This window comes from Equus asinus, chromosome X (assembly GCF_041296235.1).
Source record: "Equus asinus isolate D_3611 breed Donkey chromosome X, EquAss-T2T_v2, whole genome shotgun sequence".
Classification (NCBI taxonomy): Eukaryota; Metazoa; Chordata; class Mammalia; order Perissodactyla; family Equidae; genus Equus; species Equus asinus.
In genome coordinates this window covers 114,892,354-114,913,834 of record NC_091820.1, presented here as the reverse complement: position 1 = coordinate 114,913,834, position 21,481 = coordinate 114,892,354, and the positions used below count along the sequence as shown (strand labels likewise).

The 21,481-nt window shown below is 35.6% G+C and overlaps 1 protein-coding gene across 2 annotated transcripts in view; it reads left to right on the top strand.

Moving 5' to 3' along the window:
• The window catches only part of TENM1 (teneurin transmembrane protein 1), a 748,343-nt gene that overhangs the window by 489,272 nt on the left and 237,590 nt on the right, over positions 1-21,481 (top strand). For both annotated transcript variants that reach the window (XM_070502852.1, XM_070502851.1), the window contains exons 9-13: positions 9,550-9,749; positions 11,413-11,623; positions 16,344-16,445; positions 17,832-18,026; positions 20,998-21,198. In XM_070502852.1, coding sequence (XP_070358953.1) covers positions 9,550-9,749; positions 11,413-11,623; positions 16,344-16,445; positions 17,832-18,026; positions 20,998-21,198 — 909 coding nt within the window. The remainder of the gene's footprint in view (positions 1-9,549; positions 9,750-11,412; positions 11,624-16,343; positions 16,446-17,831; positions 18,027-20,997; positions 21,199-21,481) is intronic.

Below are 21,481 nucleotides of genomic sequence, written 5' to 3'. Positions count from 1 at the left end.
TTATAACCTACATATAACAAACATTTAACATGGTGTAAAATATAGAAAATAAGCATTCCTGCTGTGTGCTACCAATTATGTATTCTAAAAGTACTAGGCAGGAGACAGTCAGCTTCTAAGTAGCAGGTGACCTTCTAAAAACCACTTGGAAACACATCAAAACTCTCATAACAGTGCATGATAGTTTGTATATGTGTGTGTGTGGGCTATTTGTGTCAATCTATAACTTGTAACCATATTTGTGTGACCGCTTTGTTGAGATATAACTTACATATTGTATAATGCACTGATTTAAAGTGTATGACTCAGTGATTTTTAATATATTCAGAGTTGTGTAGTCATCTCCACTATTTAATTCCAGAATATTTTCATCACACCAAAAAGAAACCTCATAGGCGTTGGCAGTCACTCCATTTCCCCACCTCTCCCCAGCCCCTGGCAACGCCAATCTACTTTATGTCTCTATAGATTTGCTTGTTTGTATATTTCATATAAATGGAGTCAGATAATGTGCAGCCTTTTGTGTCTGGCTTCTTTCACTTAGCGTAATATTTCCAAGGTTTGTCCATGTTGTAGCATGTACCAACACTTCATTCCTTTTTATGGCTGAATAATATTCCATGGTATAGGTATACCACATTTTGTTTATCCATTCATAAGTTGATGGATCTTTTGTGGATTTTCACCTTTTTTTTTTTTTTGCTATTATGAATAATGCTACTATGAATATTCGTGTACAAGTTTTTGTTAGAATACCTGTTTTCAATTCTTTGGGGTATATACCAAGGTGTAGAATGGCTGGGTCATATGGTAATTCTATGTTTCACTTTTTAAGGAACTGTTAAACCGTTTTCCAAAGAAGCTCCAGCATTTTACATTCCCACTAGTGCTGTATGAGGGTGCCTATCTCTCCACACCTTTTCAACACTTGATATTGCCCATCATTTTTATTTTAGCCATCCTAGTGGGTGTGAAGTGGTATTTCACTGTGGTTTTGATTTTCATGTCCTTGATGACTAATGGTATCGAGTCTCTTTTCCTGTGCTCGTTGGCCATTTGTATATCTTCTTTGAAGAAATATCTATTCAGGTATTTTGCCCATTTTTCAATTGGTTTATTTGTCTTTTTACTGTTGAATTGTAAGTCTTCTTAATGTATTTTAGATACCAGTCTATTATTCAATATATGATTTATAAATATTTTCTCCCATTCTATAAGCTGTCTCTTCACTTTCTTGATGGTGTCCCTTGAAGCACAAAAGGTTTTAATTTTGATGAAGTTAAATTTATCTATTTTTCCTTTTGTTATATGTGCTTTTGATGTCATATCTAAGAAACTATTGCCAAACCCAAGGTCACAAAGATTTATGCCTATGTTTTCATCTGAAAATTTTATAGGTTTAGTCCTTAAATCTAGATATTTGGTCCATTTTGAATTAATTTTTGTATATGGTGTGAGGGAGCAGTTCAACTTCACTCTTTTGCTTCTGGATATCCAGTTGTCCAGCCCCACTTGTTGAAGACTATTCTTTCCGTCATTAAATCGTCTTGGTGCATTTGTTGAAAATCATTTAACCATAAATGTGACTTTTCTTAACTCTCAATTCTGTTTCATTGATCTATATATCTATTGTAATGCCAGTACCACACTGTCTTGATTCCGTAGCTTTGTAATAAGTTTTGAATGGAAAAAATGTGAAGCCTCCAATGGTTTTCTTTTTTTTTAGATTGTTTTAGTTATTCTGAGTCCCTTGAATTTACATATGAATTTTAGCTCAACTTGCCTGTTTCTGCTAAAAGAGGAACTGGAATTTTGATAGGGATCACATTGAATCTATAGATCAATGTGTGAAGTGTTGTCATCTTAACAGTAGTAAATCTTCTGATCCATGAACATAGATGTCTTTCCATTTATTTAGGTCTTCTTTCTTTTCTTTCAATGATATTTTGTATTTCTCAGTATACAAGTCTTGCAACTTCTTTTGTTAAATTTATTCCGAAGTTTTTAAATTTTTTGATTGTACTGTAAAACAGAAATGGCTTCCTTAATTTTTGGATGTTTCATTGCATGTGTCCATATTGATTCACTAATCTTTGAATATTTTTTTGTAAATGGTAATGTTATTTTCTTTTAAGAAAACATTTTATTCTTTGTTGACTCATGACTGTGAGTAAATGTTTGAATAGGTAACAGTGTGATGATAAATTTGAGTTCCATATCCATTCTAGTTTTTGCCAAAGAAATTCAAATACTGAGTACTTCATGTACCATTGGTACTCAGCATACTGAGAGTCTATAAACATAATTTGTATGTCACCGTGTGAGATTGTATATCAAGTTAGGAGAGCCTTAAATTTGGAAACTAATTCTTCTGAATACTACTTAATGGCCAATAGACCACACCAGAAGAACTATGAAACTTTAAAGCTTTTTAAGGAAACTAAGTTCTTGCAAAGAAATTTAAAGAAATCCTTCTAAAAAGAGAATTATGTCTTTTAAATTATATATATTCAACAAACAGATATACAGAGTCAAAATGCAATTCAAAATCAGTCCTTTAATTAAGGGCAACATTTCAACAATGCCATTTCACTTCTGTCTGGGATGTATGCAATACTAGATAAGCTACTGTACTGGAATCCGAAGTCTTTCAGTGCCTGGATATAATTGTTTACACTTACACAGTAATGTACTTACCAACTGTAAAATTAGTTAATGGACTTTTCTACACAGTCAAGTATCTATTGTCAGTGTCAGTAAGACAGAGGGATTTTATTTCTAAACATATTTTATTCACAGTTAATTCCCAAAGGTCTATGTGTGTAGATGGTTTCAATTCTTCCTTCCACCAAACTTTGTACTGAAATGTCAAAATAAGCTATCAACATTACTTAATAAATTATCAAGCTTACTATTTTATTAATTCATACAAACACTATTTACCAAGTGTCTACTATGTACAAGTTTCATTCTTCCTTTTCTTTCTCCTGGGTTATATAATGGATATTAAAAAAGTGTGTAATACACAATGTGGAAAATCTATCCCTGAAGAATTGAGAGTTGAATACATGTTTTTCTTCAACAGTTTATATAAGGAAAATTGTACAAGGCTACATAGATGGAAAGGGTAGGCTTTTGCTGTCCCCTTTTCATCTTTTCACAGCTTTTGATCACTGGGAATAGGGGTTGATTTCACCTCCTCATTTGGCTCCAAGTGCTGATCTAAACTTCACAGAGATTTGTTACTGTGAAACAATTATTATATTTGAAGGAACACAAAGAAGATGGTACTTAAATCATGAGACACACACTAGGACTAATTCAGGTGAAAGACCATACCAAAGCCATTTGATTATGTCGTTTGAAGATTTTGAATGTGCCATAGGATTAGGTGAAGGGTAAATATGGTCTTAAGGCATAATTTCTTTTTCATCTCTGTGGACAACATTCTTTTCAGTTAAAGCAGTACCTTCTTAGCTTGGACACTTTTTATAGAATTTGCAAATGTCTTTAAAAAATTAAAGTTATGGACACAGTCTTTAACCTAGTCATTTTTACACAAGGACCCGATAGTGGGATCTTTTTAATGACCATGTGTCAGTATCTTCTGTTAATATTCCACTGAGTTTTGCACAGAATCATTGAATCCAGTCTAGTTATATTAAGTAGAAAAAAATAAATACATGTATATGTCCAGAATATAGTTATTTTCCCCCTATCTTATGAGGACAATGTTATCAATAATCATGTTATTAGTATTCAGGTATGTGTCTGAGTCTAGATACAATGAAGCCTTTGTTTAGTTGATACAGCCACTGCACACAGTGTCTGTCACCAATTCCAGTCCTCTATATTTACCTTCCAGGAAGCTTGACCTTTCCCTTTTGAACTAAGCTACCATCAGCTAGTTTGCCATCCTTCAACATGCCATTGTTTTTTCCCACTCAGCAGTTGATGCCTGTGTTGTAACCTATAAAGAGAGTGTTTAGCTCAGACTAAATTGGTGGATATTGGTGAGACTGTGATAACTACTATACTGCACAGTTTGATATGATTTGTGGCTCTCTGCTCTTCACCTTGGATTTGTGCAAGGAAGCGTTCTGTTACTGGAGAATATGTTCTTCCTTCTGATACACTTCAGTAAAATAAGTGATTAAATGCCAATTAAAGCGTGAATATTACAAAAACTGTACCTTAATGCTGACAATTTGCAAATGAAGGATCCGAGTCAATGTTAAGTTTGGCCAAAATTATGCCACTAGCCTATATTGATACAAAATTTCTTCATAAAATCACATTACATATTGTTTATCTGCGTCTAATTTTCTCTCTTTAGTTTCCCAGTTTGGGCTACCATAAGAAAAATAATGAACTAATATATGAACCTAATTATCACTACATCATAACCCATAACTAACTTTGGGAGAAGATAACATGGAGCAGCCTATTTAGTGATGTAGATTGGTAACAGAGAGATATCTTCCTTTCTGACGCATGACGCTCTAAAAGGTTAGAGACTCAGAAATTTTCTGCAAGCTGTGAGAATTCCTCTTCTCTAATACCAAGTTGCTGCAACTAGCTTGCTTTGCTATTTTTATTTAAATTATAGTCCACATGTTCTTTGGTATTGTCATGTCTCTTCACCTTCCTTGTCTTAACTGTGATGCATGCGCTCAATGGGCAAGACCGTCTTCTTCTAAAATCATTTTTATAAATGACTTATGTATATATGCTTCAGATATTTATTAATGCTTGTAACCAGGAAACTTCAACAACACAACTTCACGAGTTTCTTTTGATTTAGTGAATAACATTTAAGTAGCTTCATTAAGACAACATATGATGCTATAAAGTGCAGAAGGAAGAGATAGTATAGCATTTGGTAAGACTCATATATAAAAGTTAATGTCCATCAGCCAGTTTTGCCCTGATTTTTTAAAATGACAGTGTCTGTATTCATTAAAGCCTGTTTGTAGCACCTTTAAAATACTGTTTGCTGAACCTCTAACATTTTAAATTGTTTTACATTTATAATGCTGTTTGTACAACCAAATGATGCATTTTAAGAAGTGATAAAAGCCCCTAATGAGGATAGCAGTTAAACAAACTGAACATTAAGTTGAGAACAGAAGTGTCCACATAAACATGATCTGCTAATTTCCTGCTCATTGAAGACATTTGTCAGCTCCAGGACCCTAAGAGTTAAATGTATAATCAACCCTCTGAGGACCAAACTGTTCTGTCCCACATGGAAAATAGTAACTTTCAGTGAAAAATAAGGACCTCAGTTGGTCATTTATCATCTCAAAGGGCGTATTTTATTATAAATGTCAATTCCACAAAATTATGTGTCCTGTAATACATAATTATGTTCAAAATTGCATTTGAAATCTATTATTAACAGTTAACAGTGAACATTCTTTAAATAGTCATTACTCTTGGCCTTAACACAAAAAGCAATAATGGAGGTATTTTAGGGAGTTAAAAGCTGCAAGGCATTGGCCTCTGAATAAAGCCACTGCAGGTGTGTTTCTTAATGGGCTGTTAATTTTATAGCGAGTGAACACAAGGGACAGAGACCATGTGTGTTTTTTAACTGTGTTTGGTGTGGAGAAGGAGTTAACGGCTGAAAAATATAAAGGCAGTGTGAAATGAGGCCAAATTGAACTTTCCCTCCTGAGGTGTAATCCTCCTTGCTTAAAATCAAGGCAGACTAACTCTTGCCCCTCCTCTTCCATCCTTTCCCTTCTCACCATCCCATAACAAAGAAATCCACAGAAGCCTATATAAAAGTAACACATCAGAAATAATTAGAAAATATGGCAATAAATAATAAAGATCTGACTGGTCAAACTCGACATCCTTTCACACTAACCAGCTCCTTTTAGTTTTCTTATTTTTGCTACCAGCACTAAGTCGCCCAAACTCATAATCTTGGGGTCAGTTTTGACCCTCTCTTGGCCCCCACACCTAGTGTCTCAGTGTCCTAAGAACCTTGCTTCTCAATCTGCGGGATGTGGACCATGCAACATGAGCATTACTTGGGAACTTGTGAGACGTATCTGACTTCAGACCTACTGAATTGGAATTGGCATTTTAACAAGACCCCTGTCTTAGGCACATTCAAGTTTGAGAAGCTCTGCTATAGAATCTTCCTTTATATTGTTTTCTTCCTTCTTTCCTTCTTTTTTCTTGTTTTCTTCCTAGGGAAATAACTTTTTTATTATTATAAATAACTCTTTTTATATTTTAGATATATATTTTTTTAAAACATGTAATTAGATTTTGCTCTTTAATTCAGAATGATGGTTCTTAACCTTTCAACACAAGAATTTAGTTCATTGCTCTTTAATTATAGATATAGATATATGAAGTTTATCTTCCATCTTCTTTTATGTTTTCTAATTGACCCATCTAGTTTGTGTCTTCCCTTTCTTGCCTGCATTTAGATAAATTATTTTTATCTCAGTGTTATTTTCTCTATGCTATTTCAAAAAATCAATTTTTATTTTTTAGTATTTATGCTTGAAATTACAATAAGATTTTTTAATTTATAATAATCTGAAGTTATTTGACATTTGTACTGTTTTTCAGGATATCCCAGTTTTACACTTCCTAGATAATATATGATTGTTGTTTTAAACTTTATTGGGGAATAATTGAAAGATATATTTCTATATATTTAAAGTATACAATGTGATGATTTGATGTACATATACATTGTAGAATAGCTACTAAGATCAAGATAATTAACTCATCCATCACCTCACATAGTTAACATAGTCAACTCTTCTTTTTCTCAGTGGTGAGAATGCTTAAGATCTACTCTCAGCAACTTTCAAGTATACAATATCATATTATTAACTATAGTCTTCTACATTAGATCTATAGGTCTAATAGATCTATAGATCTTCTATAGTGCTCTACATTAGATCCTCAGAACTTCTTATAACTGAAAATGTGTGCCCTTTGACCTACATCACCCCATTTCCACCTCCTTCCAGCCCTGGCGACCACATTCTAGTCTCTGTTTCTATGAAATCGGCTTTTTTTTTTGATTATACATATAAGTGATACCATACAGTATCCATCTTTGTCTGGCTTACTTCACTTAGCTTAATGTCCTCCAGATTCATCCATGTTGTTGCAAATGGCAGGATTTTCTTCTTTTTTATGGCCTAATAATATTCCATTGTGTGTGTGTGTGTGTGTGTATATATATATATACCACATTTGTTTTATTCTTCGATCCATCAAAGGACATTTAGGTTGTTTTCATATCTTGGCTATTGTAAATAATGCTGCAGTGAACATGGGTGTGTAAATATCTCTTTGGAATTCTGATTTCAATTCCTTTGGACATAAACCCAGGAGAGGGATTGCTGGATGGTATGGTAGTTCTATTTTTAATTTTTTGAAAAACCACCATACTATTTTCCAAAATGGCTGTACTATTTTGCATTCCCACCAACAATGTATAAGGGTTCCCTTTTTTCCACATTCTCGCCAACTTTTGATTGCTTGTCTTTTTGATAATAGCCAAGCTAACAGGTGTGAGGATATCTCATTGCGGTTTTGATTTGCATTTCCCTGATGATTAGTGATGTTGAGCACGTTGTCGTGTACATGTTGCCCACTGTATATCTTCTTTGGAAATATGTCTATTCAGGTCCTTGGCCCATTTTTTAATTGGATTTTGGTTATTGAGTTGTCTGGGTTCTTTATATATTTTGGATATTAACCCCTTATCAGATACAGTAGTCCCCCCTTATCTGTGGTTTTGCCTTGCATGGTTTCAGTTACCCACGGCTAACTGCAATCTGAAAATATTAAATGGAAAATTCCAGAAATAAACAATTTGTAAGTTTTAAATTGCAAACCATTCTGAGTAGTGTGATAGAATCTTGCACTGTCCTGCCTGGGATGCTATGTCACAATGCTTACATCAGTCACTTCACTTTATCTCATCACGTGTGCTTTGTATCCTCTCACATCATCATAAGTAGAAGGATGAGTACAGTACAATAAGGTATTTTGAGAGAGAGACCATATTCATTTAACTTTTATTATAGTATATTGCTTTAATTGTTCTATTTTATCATTAGTTATTGTTGTTAATCTCTTACTGTGCCTAATTTATAAATTAAACTTTATCACAGGTATGTATGCATAGGAAAATACATAGTCTGTATAGGGTTCGGTACTATCTGAGGTTTCAGGCATCCACTGGGCATCTTGGAACATATCCCCCATGGATAAGGGAGGACTACTGTATATGGTTTGCAAATATTTTCCACCATTCTGTAGATTACCTTTTCAATTTATTGATTGTTTCCTTTGCTGTACAGAAGCTCTTTAATTTGATGTACTCCCACTTGTTCATTTCACAGTTGTCTGAAACATACTTTTTCCACATGAGCTGTTGGGCCCACCCTAAATTTAGATCTTCATGTCATTTAACCTCAATTATTGTCCCATAATTCTTATATCATTCTTGTGTCTTCCTGCTCTAAATCATCCTACCTTCTGCCTCAAGATTAGCCTTTCTAATATGCCCAGACCTCTCCCCTCTTCCTAAAAACATTTAATAGCTTTCCATCCTTTACCAAATAAACACTTTAGGACTGGCATTCAAGGCCCTATAGAATATGATGCCATCATTTCCCTCCAACCCTATCTCCAACTGCCCTTCGGTATCTACACATACACAAGTAAAGCATACTTGGCTTTACAGTTTCCCTCCTCTTGGTTTTGGTTCACGCTGTTCCTTCCACATGGAGCATCCTTCCCAACAGCTCTGTTGAAATCCTCTCCCTCCCTTAAGGCCCATCTTCAATACTACTTCCCATAAATACCCTTTTCTGATTCATTCGTTCATTCATTTATTGAATAAATACGTACCGATCACATACTGTTTGCCTACATTCTTCTAGTTACTGGGAATGAAGTAATGAACAAAACAGCCACAGCTTCATGGAGCTTATATTCTATTGGGAAAAAACAAGCAGCAAACAATAAATAAGTAAAACATATGGTATTTTAGGTGGTGATAAGGCTAAAGAGAAAAATAAAGGAGGATAAAGCGGATAGAGACAGCGAGGAATGAGGAGCATCCTCCAACCAAATACCTTTCCCTCCTTTGAACAACCAGAGCACTTATTTTCCTTTACAATGTGTTTATTTGTGTACTTGTCCTACTTCCTCCCTCACATTTAAAGCTCCTTGAGAGCAAGAACTGCATTCTACTTATCTTTGTATCTCCTGCAGCTACCAAGACAGCACTCAATAGATAATGGTTTAAAATGAATCAAATGATGGAAATAAATGCAATAGGAGTTTAAGAGAAGGGAGAGACTGATATAGTGGTTGGTTAGGGAAGGCTCCTTGGAAGATATTTAATTTGGGTAAAGCCTTGAAAGGTGGGCGGGGTGGCGAGGGAGACAGAGCTGAGTAAGTCATTTTGATATATCTCTTCTTGAAAAACTAAATACCATTGCTTTATAAATTAAGATTAATATTATGTGTAATTTTCTTTACCTTTAAAACCAGTGTTTCAGAAGGGACGGGCAATAGACACCGGAGAAGTTGACATTGGTGCACAGGTCATGCAGACCATCCCACCTGGCTTATTCTGGCGTTTCCAGATTACCATCCACCATCCTATATATCTGAAATTCAATATTTCTTTAGCCAAGGACTCTCTGCTGGGAATTTATGGCAGAAGAAACATCCCACCTACACACACACAGGTATTTGATGTTATAGGTATTTCTTGACCCTTTTAGAGTGTGGTGGGATGAATAGTTCAGAGTTTATGACTTGCAAAGTGTGTGGGACTCAAAGGTAAAGGCAGATAGTCTTTGTAATGAGCAAATATCCAGAATAATCACCCTCAAGTGAATTAAAAGATGGCATTGAGAAATAAGGAATAGCATTTAGCAGAGAAGATTCAGAAAAGGAAGGTTAAGAAAATATTCTTGAAACTTGAATTCTGCTTCCTGGAACAGGATGATCGTGAGCTTTCCCAGCCCCCTCATCTTACTTAGGTTTGGCACCCACACCCCTTTGGCTGGTTCTATACATCCATGAACCCTTTCCCCAAGGAAGGAATGCAAATCAATAAGGAAAATGAGTCAAAAAAGGAAAGTTTTATCTTACAGGTAGAAATTTTTCCTTGTTACTGTTAATCATTGGTGGTCTGGTGGTTAAGATTTGATGTTCTTACCACCGCAGCCCTGGTTTGTTTCCCTGTCAGGGAACCACACCCCCATCCATTGGTTGTCGTACTGTCGTGGCTGTGTGTTGCTGTGATGCTGAAAGCTATGCCACCGGTATTTCAAATACCAGCAGGGTCACCCATGGTGAGCAGGTTTCAGCGAAACTTCCAGACTAAGACAGACTAGGAAAAAGGACCTGGCCACCCATTTCTGAAAAAATTGGCTATGAAAACCCTGTGAATAGCAGCAGCATTGTCTGATTTAGTGCCAGAAGGTGAGAGGATGGCACAAAAAGACCAGGCAGGGTTCTGCTTTGCTGTACACAGGGGTGCTAGGAGTCGGAACTGACTCCATGGCACTAACAACAATTGTTAATAATAACTCAAATACATAAAACCTCTGTGGTTTTACAAAGCCCTTCCATAAACTTTAGCCACCTCATTTCTCTCGTTTTCTTTTTATTATCTCTTCTTTACGTGAACCCATTTGGGGCCTTGCTCCATCTAGGAAGTAGCATAAGGAATCATAAGAACCTGGGGCTTCGTTTTTTTTTCAACAGATAGATCTGTAGTCCAGACCTTACCCTCTGGCTCAGAATAGGCAGGGAATTGGAATGCTATTCAAATGTGACTCTTAAAAAACAGTCCAAGGAAATGTGTGCCATGTGCTTGTCCCCTGATTAGGGACAAAAAGGAAGGGTCCTTTGAATATTTAAATATGCTACCACAAAGGTAGTAAATGGTGATGAATGCTGTCAAATTATGACTGTTCATTTATTTGTTTTAAAAACTGTAAAACTCTTTAATTTGTAGAGAAGGTCATAGTAACATTTTGAGGGGAATATGTGGTTTCAAGTATCTTCTATCCGATAGTTGAAATCTCACTTTCAAAGATATCAAAGATTCTCTTGCATAATACTAAACAAGATTTTTTTCTATTTCTTGGTTTATTTATTTTTAAACAATTATTTTAAATATTCCCAGACTGAAAAGTTTATAGCATTTGAAAATACAACAGAGGTTTCTTTGCTCAGAGTTAATAATATGCTTTTGGGTTTAAACATATGTATGACTAACCTTCTCTGCTTTGCCCGCCTCCAAAGCAAAGAAATACGAAATAGAGCATCTGAAGTTAAACATGTTCGCAGTCTAGGAGTAAAAGTAGTGGCTGATATTTGTGTCTGTATTTGTTCCAGTTTGATTTTGTAAAACTCATGGATGGAAAGCAACTGGTCAAGCAAGACTCCAAAGCCTCTGATGATACCCAGCACTCCCCTCGGAACCTGATCTTAACCTCACTGCAGGAGACAGGTTTCATAGAGTATATGGACCAAGGGCCTTGGTATCTGGCATTTTACAATGATGGAAAAAAGATGGAGCAAGTATTCGTGTTAACTACAGCAATTGGTATGCTGCCTTGGCTATTATTTTGAATTGACAGTATAATTCTAGAAAGACACAGTCACTGACGAATGTGATAGAGATGTTATTTAAACTTGTTGCTCATTCTACCTTAAAGTCATTATTCAGGATAGATCACTATGAAAAAGGCTTACATTGTTGTTGTCATTAATGTTGTTTAAATTCTGAATGAGATTTTCTAAATGCTCCGTTATTTGCTACTAGTTTAGGATACTTGCCATGTTTTCAAGAGAAATAATTACTTGGATAATATTATTACCAAGGCTACCTAGATGAACAACTTCAGTGAAGAAGGGAATAAACAAGAGAAACCCTGTTAGTTCAAGTTCTATTAGAAAAGAAAAAGCAAATAAATGCCTTTTAAAATGGAAAAACTAGTATCAGCCCAGTTCCTTAGAGCAACTCATTCTGGAATCATTACAGTTTCAAGATACAACCTAAGAGTATTTAGAGAAGAGTGCTAAGGATAATAACTTGGGTCATTCAAAGCCCTTTTTTTGAAATTGTTTAGTTTAAAAATCATCACAATGACTCATTCAGTGTGCTCAGAGCCTTTTAAAACATGTTCTTTTTAATACAATGTCTGCACACTCTTATTCACTTTCACCCTAGTTAATCAGAGACATCTCACTCTTGTCATTTTTTGGTGAATTCATTCCCCATGACTCTTTGTGTGAATAAAGCTGAGCTCTTTAGCAATTTTAGAGCCCTGAGGGTAAACAACTCATAGACACACTATTTTATTGTGTGAATTTCCCTAAAACACATGTCTTTTAAAAGAAGGGAAAATATTTTACAGCTGTCAGTTTTCTATACAATTCTCACCACTTTATCGTTTAGTTAACCTGTTCAACCATATGTTTAGGAAGATGTGTTGACTGTTAATAGATATACCATCTGCTCTTTATAACAATTATGTTCTATTTTTACTTGATGCTGAAGACCTTGCCTCAGTAAAAAATGGTATTCCGGCCATAAGATTATCAAAAATTTTCCTCTAAAATAACCAGAAAGATAAAAATATACTGATGATTTTTCCCTCTAAAGAAAAACTCCGCTGATCCTATATCTTCAAAAGAGAAAATATTTGCTAAGTTAGAAAAAAATATTTTAAGTCACGACATTGTTTTGCCACTCGCAGACTTAGTGGGGTAGATTCAACAGATACACCTGTTATGATACTTTTCTATCAAAGCCCAATTTTGATAATATGAATGCCAATGAGTTATGAGAGGTTGAGTTTCTCCTAAGAAATCAGAGCAATTAGGAGATCTAAAATACTTGTGAAGAAGATTTTCTTTCTTCCTGTTGTCCTTACCACTAAGCTCACCTTAAAACACTAACCAAACTATTAACCTTTCAATAATCAATAGACCCAAAAACATGCTTGGAGTTTTTTCCTGTCCTTTACTTCCTCCCAAAAAGAGCTTAACCTTTGAGATACAACTCCGATTATCCAGATATCAAGCTGCCAGTTTCATACGCAACAAGATATTTGCTTTTTCCTTATGCAAGTCCATTTCTTTACTTTTCTGTTGTCTTTTTAAGATTAGAAGCAACAAAAACATTTCTCCTACAATTCCACTTCAAGAAAATCCAAGTAAATTTCTGAAAAAACCAAAGGTATATAAATTATTTACTCTAAATCTTCCCATTAATTTTTTGTTTTTATATTTTATCTTAATCATAGTAAAAAGAGGCTAATATATTTGATTAAACAAATTAAGGTTTGTATGATTTTATTCTAAATACTGCTCATTTATCTATTCCGTGATCATGTTAGAATCAGTTGATTGATCTTAACTATATTTAGTCTGCTACTAATAAGGATCAAGACAGTATTAATAACCAACATTTATTGAATGACTAATATAGGCTAGCCACTGGTCTATATATATATGTGTGTGTGTATATATAATTTGCCAATAGTACAGACAGAGTTGTCAATATCCCCTAATTTCATCCAACCTGCTCTGTAACATTATATATACCATTTATGGAGTGCTACTCTGCCCCAAGAACTATACTAGATGCTTTACATTCAGTTATCTTGTTTGATTTTCATCATAACCTTGACAGCATAGGTATAGCAATACTTATATTACAAATAAGAAACAGAGGCTTGGAATGAGTAACTAATTTGGTAAGGTCTCACAGCCAGCAAGTGGCAAAATTGAGATTTGAGACACCCAGTATGTCAGATTCCGAAGCCCATGCCCTTTAGACTATACTCATTCATTAAGATTATTCATTACCTTTAGTTTCTCCCATGAGAAAACCTGCCGGAAGCAAGACTCATCATCACTGCAGATGCAGATACCAAGGGGCTTTAGACTGCATAAGAACAGAGTTTTAAGCATAGAACTTTAAGACGATCCTTAACACTAATGAACTGGAGTCTAGGAAGTGATTCTGAAGTAAGATTAAAAAGATATAAGGCAAAGCTTTCTGAACGCCAACATAGATAGAAAAACACATCCTTTTTCATCACTAGTTATTTATGTGTTCCTGCTGTAGCCATCCTCTTCCTGGAGTCCCTGGGCTGTCCCAAAGTTTCTTTGATACCCAGTGGAGGTGGCAGCTTCCAAAACCTCCTATATTGCCTTCTCTTCTCGTTTACATTGCTGATGTTAAGCTCTGTGCAGCAGTGTGGGCCCAGGGACGTCTCCTAGACAAGTCAATAAGATGTAGGGATTTTTATTTATTTTGATAGCAAACTTTATTAAACATTTTTTTCTACAATTGCTACATTCCCACAAGGCTGCTACCATAAAGCTGTCAATAGAATCTGGTGTGAAATTAAATTCAACTATATTTACCTTTGAAAGCTTCCTCCATGGCCTCCTATTAACCATCCAGGGCAGGGGAAATCCAAATGTAGATTTAAGAACTGCCACCACTGCTTGGTGCAAGAAAGCCAGATAAGAAAATAGAGAAATAATTATTCCATCTCTGAGTGAAACAAACAAACAAAAATTCCTTGTGCCTTTTCATAATGACCTTTTAAATAAATTAATGATTTTATGAAAATAACTAATGTTTTAATGAGTTAAAAATGGTTAACTCTTTGTCAGATAGTACATTCCTGCCAGCCCAGTTGTAGTTCAGCAAATGACATGTGTCAGTTTCTTATCCAGTTAAGTTTTCTAACACAGGGATCAGAGAACAGACCATCATAAACCTGCAAAACACAATCTGATGTATCAAACTGTGATTGATAATAGGGTGGCTATTCAACGGCCACTGGATTCATTCCCAGTTTTCTAAAAATCCCCAAAATGGACTAGATACTGCTTTCTTCCTCTTGCTTTATTCTGCCCAAGGCAGAACTCCAAGTCTAGATCAGAAGTTCTCTAACTATGGAAGGTTACTAGCATTGGGTCTCAATGCTTTAATGCGGTGAGCACCTGGAGGGGCACATGAGGTGTTTGTTAGAATGTAGATTACTGGGCTGCGTCCCTCAGAGACAGACTCAGTAAATCTGGAGTGAAGCCCAGGCATCTGCATCTTAAGAGCCTCAGGTGATCCTACTGATACAGGTGGTCAGAAGGCCAGAATTGAAGAAATATTATTTGTTGACCCTTGTTATAAATTCTCATAATTTAGTGGAAGATGCCAAGACCACTTCCTAGAATATCTCCTTCTAATTGCAAAAAGCTTATCCAAGTGAAACCAGATGAAATAGACAATCTGGATTGAAAAGGAAAAGCTGGTACATATGAGAAGTGTGAGTTTAATGGGCTAGAACATAAAACTCAGAATCCAAGAATGCTAAGTATGGAAAATTTACAGAAAAGACTAATGAGAAGATGATTTTTTTAAACTACAAGAGTAAAGCATACATATCATAATAGTTCATGGACTTGGAATTTGATGCTATTATACTCAAATACAATTTTAAACTAGAAACCATTTTTAATGTCATTGTCAGAGACTGACTTTCGTGTAACTTTATACCTTTCCAGTCAAGTTGCTTACCACAAGATTTATCAAAGTTCTGTGGCACTGCACATCTTTGTGTCACCAGAACTACTTATGGGCACCTTCAAAGCCTTCTCAATTCTCCTAAAACCTATTCTTTAGGAATGGTTTGAAGGGAAATTAGCAGTAGAGAACTGATAGGCATTTACAGTCAAGAAAGTGTTTATCAACAAAATATTTAGATTCTAATGCTTTTAGTGGTGGTGAATATAATATGAACACTTACTTTAAAAGGCTTCCACTGCCACTTATTAATGAAAATTAAATACTGGTTATCATATTTAATCTGTCAAGATAGTAGATTAAACATTTTAAGGTGCTAGAGAAGAAATATTTATTTGTTATAACTCAAATTTGAAAAATAAACCGTAGGCTTAGACTTCTGGGTTACATTTTTAAGCGCATTTTACTTTTGAGAAATGTCCTATAATCTTAGTACATTTTTAGCTTTATCATGAATGTCTCATAAGAATACAATTCATCTAGACCCTTGATGCACTTTACAGATGAGGTTGGTTTTTAGTTCCACTCTTAAATAGCCAATTCAGCAATTCCAGGGCCCTTTTAATAATTTGGTACCGTGTGTGCATCTGATTTTAAATAGTAAGTGCTCCATAGACAGCAGAGGGCAAGGTTGTTATAGGCCAAGAGTTCTTGCAATTTTAAAAAGTTCAGGCTCTACAACCTGGAGGTTTGTTGATTTTTTTTCTTTTTCCATTAATAGAAATAATGGATGACTGTTCGACCAATTGCAATGGAAATGGAGAGTGTATCTCTGGCCATTGTCATTGTTTCCCAGGATTCCTTGGGCCTGACTGTGCTAGAGGTAATGATGCTTTGTTGTTCTGCTTGATTTATGGAAATAGATGTCAGGATTATTAGCACTATTAATAGGAGGAGGAGTGGTAGTAGTGGTGGTAGTAGCAGTAGCAATAGCAGCAATACCCCCGCACCACCACTACCAAAAGTTGAGTACTTACTCTGCCAGGCACTGTTTGCGTTACCTCTTTTAATTTCTGCTTCCTACCATAGCCCAACGGGGTAGATCTACTATTATCCCAGTTTTATGGGCAAAGAAACAGCCTCAAAGAGGTGAAGTAACTTAACCACGGTCACCTAACAGCTGGAATTTGTACCTAGATCCTCCGACTCAACCACTACATGATACTTCTGTTTCCTTCATAAACAAATTTATAATGGACGGACTTTAAGAGTGGGGAAAGTAGAATGCTGCCTATGTATACCAATGTAAACTGAAAGGGGTAGGCAATCACCCAAAGGGTAATCTAGAAAGGAATGACTGGAAAGTCAGAAGTTAAATTTACCGAACTTTACTGTTTCCCAGACTTGCCCATAGTTTAATTTTTGAAACGCTCTAGGTAAATCACATTGTTTTCTGATAGACTTACAGCCATTACTTTAGAGATATTTTCTGCTCATTTTCGATGTGTTCTTAAAGTTCTCGGTCTGCTAATACTTTAGTCTCAGATTTCTCAGCCACTCTGTTTCTTCAGATTAAATTCTATTCAACAGAGAATTCCGTTTCACTTTCTAGGTTCCCAATACTATAATAGATATTGTCGAGATGGGTGGTAACAATGGAGCTGATGGCTAGTGTTACAAAAATGAATTAAGACAGAAGATACAGGCCCTGCCCTCAAGGAGCCCAGAGTTTTACTAGGGAGACAAACAGTGACAAAGCAGAGTTAAGTGTTCTAATGAAGATCTCCACAGTGTGTTGTGGGAGTAGACATCTGTCCAGCATATATCTCTTTAAATGCACATTTTTTAAAAGATAAAATCCTACAATATGAATGACTCCCTATTTATTAGTTTTTCAAATTTTCAGGTTTTTCTTCCTAAAAGTAGCATATACATCTGTTTGAAGAAGAAAAACTGTAAGAGAAAAAAACTCCTAACTTAGAATAATGATGATGATAATAATAATAATTGTTTAAAAGTATGGTGGAATCAAAAGCAAGTGCTTGACATAATTTCTCCACTCAGGCTATTTTTATAATTTATCTTGATCCCACTTCCATAAGACGGCAATTTTGTTTGTAATCATGAACACATGCCTATTTAATAAAGGCTAAGACAGAAATGGTAAAAAATTTTTGCCTGAAATATTATGCAAGAATCAATGGAGAATTGCACTTTCGAGATTTTTAAAGCATTATGAGAACATGAAAGTTCATTTGCCAACCTTCAGATTCGTGCCCCGTGTTGTGTGGTGGGAATGGAGAATACGAGAAAGGACACTGTGTCTGCCGAAATGGCTGGAAGGGGCCAGAGTGCGACGTTCCAGAGGAGCAATGCATTGACCCAACGTGCTTTGGCCATGGCACCTGCATCATGGGAGTCTGCATCTGTGTGCCAGGATACAAAGGAGAAATCTGCGAGGAAGGTCAGAGCTCCATTTCACTCTGTCACTTCAGACTTTTCTCTCACTGAATTGTCCAAGGTGTCGTTCTATGTTTCTAGTAGAGATATAAGTGGTCTTTGGAAACCATAAACGCTCAACATGTCTACTTAGTACCCGGAGCCGGGGACTGGAGTCAGAGCTGCTCATGTCTCTTCTGACAGTCTCTACTACTCACATTAGGCCAGATCTGTGACACTGGCAGAGCAGTAATGAAAAATGGCATTTCCCCCCTCGTTTTAACACTGTTTTCTAACTTGAGAATTTCCATACTGATAATTTTAGGTGTTAATTCATATGTTTTCACTGTTCCTAGGTGCACTAGGCTACATCTTACTTTAAAGCACATAATAAAAATAATAATATAGGCACATTTAGGACCATTTTGTAAATGTTTTCTTTGGGAGTGATTTCTAATTACCATTATTATTATGCTTTATATTATTTGTTTTTATACCTCATGCTGAAACTTGACCTCCACACCTAAGGAATAAAACTTACCAATAATGGGTTTTAAGGCAGTGCCTTTATATTAAAATTCATTCCAAAGGAGCCTTTACACACACACACACACACACACACATATCATATTTTGAAATGGCAATAGTTTTATCATTTAAAGAGACACATTGGAAAATAAGTTTACTAGTAATCAGAATTTTTTCATGCCACATTCCTCAAATAAGACTGGTTTCAGAAATAATATTAAACCATTACCATGGGAGATAGTCTCATCACAACCGTTGTTCAGGAAAGAGGCTGCTGAAAATGCACTATAATTGCTTTTTAAAGATGGCTCATTAAGACTATTACACAGCATTCTAAAGGGTTTAATCTCATTCTGCTCCATGAGCAAGCAAGACTTTAGCTTTTCCACTTCCCATTAGCAATAGTAGAATTTTGGTATGAAGATTGTATCTGCTCCAGTGAATGGCGTGGGGCCTAGACAAGGCACCAGAGTTCCTAAGTTACATTTGGAAATTGTCTTTATGATGATCCAACTGCAATCATTATATTTAAGTTGTAAATTCAGATGCTGTATGGACACACACATTCACCCAAAAAAATGGTGTCTGTTACAACATCTACAATTTGCCATCAAAAACATTTAACGTAATTAATTTAGACCCTTCTGATTTAAATTTTGTAAGCAGTTGAAAAAGGACTTAGCTTAAATTTGCTTTCTAGGGGTCACTAAGAAAATTTGTAGATTGACCAAGATAACAAGGAATACCATTTTTAACGGTGTAAACTTTTCAAACACAATAGAAAAAGATGTTTTAAGTCAGATATCACAGACCAGGAGCCCACAGACTGAACTGGGCCTATGGATGGGTTTTGTTTGGTTCACTAGTGGTAGTGGTGGTGTTTTTGTTTTTGTTTAATGTGACTTATTTGCCAAAATTTAAAAATAGAGAAGTGTCATATAAAAATCTCCATTTCTAGCCTCTCTTGAACAACTAGAAAATCTAATAACGCTGAGCCCATGTTCCCACTTGGTGGCAGTCAACTGGAGCTAAGTAACAGCAGCTTCCTTTAAACTGGACGCTTGCTCTCAGTTCATTCACAACATACTCTGTTTTCTTACATCCAGCGCATCTTCATGTGTGCTACCTGCCTGGCCCCTTCAGCCATATGGTTTTGTGCCTCTGATTTAAGTGTGATTTACTTATTCGCTGAAGGTGGCCTTTTAATAAAATAAACTGTGTTAAGTTAAATGTTATTGTTTATTAAAATTGTTGTTGTATTTTCATATAACAAAATGGCCTCCTTCTAAAACAATATTCCATACTTCAAACTTTCCCTCTTCCTCCAAATAACAAACGAAATCAAATTAGATGTACCTTCTAGTATTTATTTACTGGTTAGGTCAGGTATTAGAACCTTGTGCTAACGACTCTGAGATCACAGGCTAATTGTAATGGCAGTAATACTAATTATAATAATGCTTACTTAGACTTAACTCTGTTCCATGCCCTCAAGCCACACCCTATAACTAGGCCAGTCTTGCAAATGATGGCAGGTTGTATCAGTCTATTTCTATTGCTGGAAAAGTAATCCAAAGCATACATCCTCATCATGGTAAGTTGTTTTAGTCTCATCTTATTGGTATGGGAAGACCAGAAAATTGGAAATCAACTTTCACATGTCCCATGAAATGCTAACTTAGTTGAAAGCACAAAACAATTTTCTCTAAGGCAAACATAGGAATTGACTTCTAAAATACTTAATGCATTTATTAGAATGTGTCCCAAAATTTCTAGGCTCACAGAATCACAGACAAATAGAACTGAATCTGTGATATTCTAAAACATTGAAAACTATGTCACAGTATCCTGATAGAAAGAGAAACCATGAAGAAAATAATTTTTAAATTAAGTTTAAAATATTTCATTTTCAGTGCTTCTAAGGAATAAATGAGAGATTATAAGAAATTGATTATAGTGTATGATTTCATGAAACTGCAGTCACCTCACCTAATAATTTGAATAAGCCAAACTTTAAAAAAAAAAATATATATATATATTCCTCTAGACACATCAAGTAAAAGCCATTTTGGGGAGCTGTGATTCAAATTTCAGAAAAGACAAACAATGCCCCCCCCCCAAATTCTTGGGCTTTTTTGCAAAGTTGAAGAATTCCTATAGAAGGCCCACTCTGGCCCACCCACCCATTTGTGTGGGAAGATTACACACGGCTCACAATTTCACACAGCGTATGTGTGGTTTCCTTCTTCTAAATTTAGAATGCAACCTTTATGATACCCTACTGTGTTTGTAAGTGTTAATAATCTCGTTTGAACACAGTATTTACGAGTCATTTTATTCCCTAATTAAAACAGCATAAATGATATAATATTAGGAAATCAATGTGAGTATCTTGGTCTCGTTATTCTAAGGTATATTGGCCACACCAGTTCACTTTGAACCTTTTTCTCCCTTTTTTGGGCCTTCAGAGGACTGCTTAGACCCAATGTGTTCCAGCCATGGCATCTGTGTAAAAGGAGAATGTCACTGTTCTACTGGTTGGGGAGGAGTCAACTGTGAAACTCCACTTCCTATATGTCAAGAACAGTGCTCAGGACATGGGACTTTTCTTTTGGATGCTGGGATGTGCAGCTGCGATCCCAAGTGGACAGGATCTGACTGCTCAACAGGTAACTCTGTAGTTATCTTTTTCTCCTCTTTCCTCTGCTCCCCAGTTCTCTCTGGTCTTTGCCTTAAGGTAGTACTTCTTAAAGTCTGATCTCTATGCCTTCCTGGGTCATAAGGGGCTTCCAAGCACTTCCTAGGCTAGTTTTTTACTGGGCTTTCGTATGCAACATACTGCTGGTTTTTTAATCATATTTTTCATTGTCGTAGTTCTGCGCTTGAACCTCTGTCCTTGTTCTGTATTCTCTTGTAGTTAATTTGTTGATTCTCAAGTCTCCTACTATCAGT